Genomic DNA, 7,706 nt, shown 5'->3' with positions numbered 1-7,706 from the left:
CAATTTTCAAATCATCAAGCATTTACTCATAACAAAGTCAGTTATTCTTGTATCCATTGTACTGTTACCTGACGCAGATTCCTGGTTACTTTCACATCATGCCAGGCATTGTCATTAAATTTCCCATTCACGGGTTCCACCAGCGCTTCAAAGGCCCCTGAGCCCAAATTAATGACCAAGGAGACAGCTCCATTTTTCAGTGCAAGATTGACATAATCAGCCGATTTTCCTGTGTGAAGCATCAGTCCGTTCCTCTGCAGCGTTTTAAACGACAGAGTTATTTCATCACTGCTGCTCTGTATGGGGTTCTGAGATAAATCATAGCAGAAGTATTCTGATCCCTTAAATGTTGCAATATATTCTTCTTTTCCTGGCAAACAAAAGGAGAGGAAAAACAAATAAATCGCTGGCACTTAATTAAAGGCAACTTGCATGAATTATTTTCATAGCTAATTTAACAGTATTAGTGTAAGCACTGTATCAAAAAATAATTTATTTAAAACACTTAAAATCCATGAAGGAAGGAGATAAATTAATTTTACTGTGAATATACTTTTAAACTATTCTATAACAGAATTTTCATCACACGATTAAACTCGGAAAATAAACTGTACCAGAAATTGTATTAATGCTATTTAAGCAAGATGATCTGAAACACATCTAAATATATAACCTTTCTTGTCAAAACACAGATCTTTTCCTTCCCAACTCTCACTAAAATTACGACACCTCAAAAAGAAACAGTAACCTACATACTTCCAGTAGCTCTGCCTGAGGTTTTGAACAAACTAAAGCTACAAAGAATTAATTTAAGAATCTACCTTAAAGCTTTATATAGCACTGTGCCAGACAGCAAGTTAACATGAATCAGTAAATGAATAAGTTAGGTTTTTTTTTGCTGGGGTATACTTTTACTAGCTAGTATGTACCATACAGGTTATTTTTCTTAGTTTATCCTGAAGGTGAAACACAAATAGCTAAGGTTTCAATCTCAGACAAAAAAGTATAACATATATGGAGATTACATTTTCCCTAAAATCTTATACACCAACATGTACACAGACCTCACACTAGAAGTGTATGGAATTTAGAGCTTAAAAAGGCAAAAATAATCTGTTTAGCTAATAATAAGTTAATAAAATCCCAATGAAAACATGCAGGTTTTATGAAGTGTAAGAAGGAAGGTGTGAAAATCTGAGGATGTCAAATTCCACCCTTCTTCAGGATAAACTCAATCTCCAGGACAGAGCTACACACAGTGCAATACCATCAGAACAAACCCAAAACATATGCATAAATACATAGGTAAAGGGAATAAAAGTATGAATTTAAGAGACCAGTGAATGACAGAATATGCAAAATACAGGTGGGAGGACACAGGTTTTTTTGAGAAGTCCTTGGGTGCATTTGTCCTCTGTTGTAGCCTAAACACTAATATATTGATCCTAAATATTGAAAATGCTTCTCCCTAGATAGGAGAGTAAGTTCAGAATAACTGCAAAATACATCAGATAAGGAACCAGACAATGATTGGATTTTGCTTTTACTTTGCTTTGTAATAAGAACATTAGAAGTTTATTACTGTTTGTTTACTTGAAGTACTTTCTCTCAGATTTGCTGCAGAATTCCTGGTGGGTTGTGGGGTTTTTTGGTGTTTTTTTTTTTTTTTTGGTGGAAGTTTTTTTGTGACAGTAGCCAAATCATACTACACTATAATGTAAGAAACTCAAAATGACTATCTATTATGCTCTCTTTAGAGCTCAAAGTAAGATTCAGCTCTATAGCAACTGATAGCAACACATCCTGGATCCTGACATGTTTCAGTAGAGGAGGAGCACCTTGGCTCATGGTGCATAAAGGATTCACAAACAATGAATTTTCTAGGGTTTCAATGCACTCAAAGCAGCAGCCTGCATCTCATCTAATGAATATTTAATAAAAGCATAAAACACTCAAGCACAAATTTATTTGCTATGGGTGCTTGCTGCACAGGCATATTAAAGCAGCATGAATACCTACAATGGAGAGATGATAAAACAGATGCAGCACCCTTGTATTTGTTTTGTCCCAGGTACTTAATGACTGTACAACAAAAAAAAAAAAAAAAAAAAAAAAAAAGAAGGACATAAATGTACCAACATGCAAAATATTTATGTACACACATTATGCACTGTAAACTGCTTCTGATCATTCACACAGACACAAAAATGTATGGAACTGAAGTACACACCAGGCCCTTTTAAAATAAATTATTCCTAAACAAGGACTTGAAGAAGCAAGCAGTTCATCCAAGAAAAAACTTCAGTAATTCTTCAAGCAATACCCCTGCAGAATTCACTGTTAATTTTTTTTATCCTCTCTCATTCCTTTTAGCTTCAAAATATAGTCCATGATACTCAATATCATCAAATAAAAAATTTCAAACACAATACTTTTATTTGCATCATTTATTTACATAATTATTTGATTTACATCAAACTAGCATTCATTTGCTTAAAAACTGAATTTCACTTCTAAACAAAAAACTCAAGTGTGCACAGCATTTTACCTCAGAGAAAACATTTTGGTGAGCAAATATGAACACCAGATAAAGACACTAACTGCATGCTTTTCCTACCAAACTATCTTTTCTGCTCACTTGACAAACCCAAAAAACCCATTATTTGCTATTTTTATGCTGTTTCTATGCCATGTATTCAAACACCTTCTATGACAATATTCTAGTTAGGTCAAACTAAAAATATTACATAAATTATTTGAAGCAGGACAGGGGATACCAATAAAATAACTCCAAATTTCTCCAGTCTTCAGAGTAATTAATTCCTCCCAAAAAATTAAACTTCCCTGTTATGATCATTTGGCTGAAACCTCAGGCATATTTTCTCTCAATCTAGCATTGATATTTGGGAATTGATTGGGCACAGCAACTCCACATCTGCCTTGCCGTGCCCAGCTCTGAAATGGGAAGATGGGAGGTGAAACACCCACAGGTTTGCCACAGGCTAGCAAAGAGTCAGGAAAACCAAGAAGAGGAAATCAGGTTACAAATCTTTTTTGTGCTTTCTCACTGAAAAGCAAACCACAGAGCAGAAGGCACGAGTCAAAATGTTTCAGTGCAGGACAGAAAAGCCACTAAATAATTTTGGCAATCAACACTGTATAAACCTTTAAATATATAAAGGATGCTCTATTTTACACTTGATAGGAATGTATGTATTTAGAATGGGCATTTAAAAACATCCATAACACATTCAAATGTTTTATGTAAGAAAACCCACTCAATCTGTTGCTACATTTCATACCACAATTTTTGTTGATCCTTTAAGCAAATTAAGAACAGGCTTCATTAATAACCAGTTGTGTAAACTGCTGGTTGTTTGTTTATTTTTTCAAATTATCACTTAATGACACTTAGAGAAACCATTAAAAATGCATAGCAGTCATTCTAGCCAGTGTGAAGTGTTGCACTTCATTTAATGATTAAAATATAATTACCTGCATAGAAAAGCACAAGATAATAGGAACACCATAAAAGAGTTTAACATGTTTTTATTCTGAATTTTGAGTACTGTAAATTGTTGCGTATTATGGCAGTGGAAATCTGGAATTACAGGAGATGTGCAAATATAGAATGGCACAATCTGTTTGTGTCACAAAAAGCATTCAAACAAGGGAAGCACTCTATTAAAGCACCTGTAGCTGCAGGAAGGGCTTGTTTCTTTGCCCAATTGGAGTCAACAGCAGTTTAATATTCAACTCTTTGGAAGATCATTTAACCCTTTGTCTGATAAAGCACATGGAAGCAATACTTCCATGGGTTGTAGCAGATTTTACAGTCCTACATAAGCACTATGCTGAGCTTTATTGCACTTCCACCCATCCCACTGGCAGTATTACATCATAAACTAGGTCTGGCTGTATCCATATTAATCTGATCATGTGCCCATGCCCGATTTAAATCACAAACATAGGACTAGATGCTTTGATCTTATTAGGTAGTAACAACAATGGAACCATAGACAAGAGAAATAAAATTGCAGCAAGAGTAAATCAAATCTGTTTATTCATAGCTGCAATGTTCCTTTACATGAGAACCCAAAAGTTTATTAACTAAACCCCAACAACGATGTGACAAACCCATCTAATTATTACACAACAAAACCTGGTAGAGTGCTGTCAATTTATCTGTCTTCCAAAATAATTACTGTCAAAGAGAGAATAATCTGCCACCTCAGATACTCTACTTCTAACAACCAAGTTGCTTCTCTACAATCTTCAAAATGTTAAATGTGTTCTGAATAAATAAATTATGCCAAACCACTGTCTAGTATGTTCCCAGATGTACTGTTCAGTGCTCCATTTCACAGCAATTTAAAATTCAAACATTTATCCGCTACACCATCAGTATATAAACTTATAAGGTCATTCTGGAAAAGTAATGCAGCTTAGGAAAACTACACTAAAACAGCACATAGACAAAATCATTAACAAGAATGACTGATACAATAAAACCAGCCAGCCTGAACTACTGCTTCTGTGGCAAACTTTGCAGTAATCACAGGCCAATGGCTTGCTATTCCATCCAAAGGGAATACTTTCCACACAAGGTGTGCACTGCTGAACCTGGAGTAGCCTCAGGTTGCATCATGCACAAAGTACCTCAGCACACTGCTCTTCCATTAGTACATCACTCCCCGGATCTTGAGACAAAAAATTACAAGGACCGTATTCTCCAATTATCATATTGAATTTGATTGGTTTTTTTTCCAAACACATAATAAAGGATGATCAAGTTGCATTTAGAAATAAAACACAGGCACTCAAAGACACCAAAATAATACTGTCTAGTTTAAAAAAATTAAGACTTAAGTATGAAACCAATAAAAATGATGGAATTATGTTAAAGCCTAAGAAATTCATTCTGAGAGAATGCAGAAGATCTGCTTTATCAGTTAGGGTTGAGTTAACTTTTACAAGTACTGCTCTTGTTCTGCACTAGCAGTTTTCTGTTCCTATGTCTTGCAAATAACTTTTTTTAATAGAAGAATCTTCCCTGGTTTCTTTCATTTCTCACAATCTTTTTCTTTTCCTTTCCAGAAACTATACTATTTGCCCTCTAAACAAGTCTCCACAGAAGATTCCAAGGAAGAAATTTAGAGAAAAAAAAATCAGATTCATGATTCCAAATCCACAACTGAGAAATATCTACATGTATATTTTCTATTTTTTAATGCTCCCTTCCCTCTCTAGTAAGTACAGATATCTGTGTCTTTTCTCTTTGTGAGGGAATAATTTTATTATGAGGTAATCATGTTTTATTATGAGGCAATCAGTTTTGTTCTCATGCCTAACATGAGAACAAAACTGGAAAAGTTAAAGACCATTAGCAATTTATTCTGAAGGACTGAGGAATTACTTCTCAAGGGCTCCTTATTATTATTTCAAATTATCCTTTTGCAAAAAAAAAAAAAAAAAAAAGAAAAAAGAAAAAAGGCTGTAGAAATGTCTACTCATTCCACAGATTCAGGGATTCAGGAATCTGAGGGATCTGGCAAACCAATCCAAGCCTTTCTCTGGCAGAAAGTGTTCCACTCACAACCATGACAAAGAAAAATTTGATTAGTTTTTATAACCAAGTGCTTTTGGACTGCCATAATCCCTGTTCCTGGAATGTACTATCAGAACATGGTTTATCTCGCACTGCACCTGTGATCCTGGGCACCAAAGCTTGCACTACGGGTGTCCAACATAAAACTAATATCCATTGCAGAAAAATGAGGTACAAAGAAAAATTATACCTGCTGAGAAAAATTTAACAGCATAACTGATACAAAGTCAGGTAGAATATCATGAGGCAAAGAAACTTAAGAAAGTTTTCCAGCTCCTGTTTTGTTTCGCATATAATCATTAAATCAGTAGCCAATCACAAGAAGTATGAACCTCTGATCCCTTCCCACCATCTCAGATTAGAATAAAATTAAGATAGTTGCTACTCATGACAAATGACTTGCAGGGAACACTAGATAAGTGATAAATTACTCCATTTTGCTAAACAGCCATTTAAATTCATAACTAAAATGGCTACACCATGCAATTTCCTCAGTAATTTTCATGTCCTTTTATTTAATCACACAGAGTATGCACTTCAAAAGGAGATTTGCATCCGGGGAGGGAGAGGAAAGCAAGCAGGAGTTTTCAGGAATGGTGCCATCTTAGTGTACATGAAATACTAAAGAACTAGAAGGTGAAAATAGGAGAACCTTTTTCTAATTAGCAGCCGCATCATTAATAAGTGGATTGCAGTACCCTGCACTTCATATCATAATGATAACGCATCAAAAAATTACTCAAAACCCCAAAGTTGGAAATTGTGATTTTAAAGGCATTCTTGCTAAATTAAGAATAAACTGCAAAATGCCAAATACTCTCACATCACCTACATTCACAAGAGAAACTACTTTTCCTCAACCTTACTGTTGCCTTAAAATTAACTTATGAACTTTGCTAAGAAGTTGGGAAACCAGAGCAGAAATATACCACCAAAAAAACACAGGCTTCAGTTTCTGCAGCAAGCTAAAAAACATGCTGGACAACTTTCCAAAGGCCTTTTCCAGGCTTCAAGGTTCCTACAGACTTTACAGCTAAACTGCAAAATTAGAATTAGTTTGCTTTGAGCAAAAATCAAATGCAATAATTCTTGCAAAAATAGAAAGCATTCTCTGTCTTAGATAAAAAACCATTTTCTGTAGAGCCTTGGACAAAGCAGTAGCACCTTCATCCTTGCTGAGAGTTTTCCAAATGAGTCGCATTTGTTTTTCATTGTTCTGAGTAAAAACGTGGAATAGGAGAAGAACATAAAATTGGTGTGGTTTTTTTTTTTTTTTTTTTTTTTGGGGGGGGGGGTTATATTTAAACACACCTTTCAAATGAAAGAACAAGGAAGAAAATAATCCCCAGCTAACACATTTGATGCATAGAAAGAGTTAATGAGTTAAATGATCTGATAAGGAACAGTTTCAAAGCTAAAAAGAAACTTCTGAGACATCAGTTGAATACCATTCGTATGGCACCACACAGCACTAGAGGATTAGTGCAGCATGTCCTGGGGTTTAGATGCAATAAAAAACAACAAGCAATTTTCTAGTCCTAATTAACTCCTGTTAAAAGAAGCCCTTTGTAGCAATAAGCTTTCCAGAGATGCAGGGGGAATGCCACTGCAATGGTATTATGTACATGATGAGCCACTGCTATAAAAACAGTTTTGCACTTGTCTCAGATGGGTATTACAGGAATACATTGCATTTGACACAGTAAAAAGAGATCCAGCATGGTTTTGGAAAAGTAAAACATCTTCCGGAGGAGATGGACAAAACTGTCACTTTTTTTTTTTCCTCTCTCTGCCTAAGATTGTAACACTGAAGAAATAGCTACATAAAAACATTTGGGAAAAGTCAGTGGGATCGCTATGTTAGTCTTCAAAACATGTTTATAAGAAGCTATTTATAGCTCTTGGTCTTCCTATAAACATGGAAATGTAATGTGAAAACAGTTGCTTTATTACATCTTCCAGCCTGTTGAGGATACTCTCATTTAAGAAAGATTTTTCACATATAAAAAAGATTCATACAAAGAAAAATCTTTCCGAGTTACTGAGCACATGAAGACATTCTATGAAAGGATCCTACAGCAACAAAAGGAATCTGAGA

At 34.9% G+C, this 7,706-nt stretch overlaps 1 protein-coding gene across 20 annotated transcripts in view; it reads right to left on the bottom strand.

Moving 5' to 3' along the window:
- NRXN1 (neurexin 1) overlaps positions 1–7,706 on the bottom strand; it is a 676,327-nt gene that overhangs the window by 443,931 nt on the left and 224,690 nt on the right. For all 20 annotated transcript variants that reach the window (XM_077781934.2, XM_085577079.1, XM_085577093.1 and 17 more), the window contains one exon: positions 69–370. In XM_077781934.2, the coding sequence (XP_077638060.1) occupies positions 69–370 (302 nt within the window). The remainder of the gene's footprint in view (positions 1–68; positions 371–7,706) is intronic.

The sequence above is a fragment of the Lonchura striata genome, chromosome 3 (genome assembly GCF_050655825.1).
Source record: "Lonchura striata isolate lonStrDom1 chromosome 3, ASM5065582v1, whole genome shotgun sequence".
Classification (NCBI taxonomy): Eukaryota; Metazoa; Chordata; class Aves; order Passeriformes; family Estrildidae; genus Lonchura; species Lonchura striata.
The sequence above is the reverse complement of the archived record's forward strand: the minus strand, read 5'-3'. Positions and strand labels throughout refer to the sequence as shown.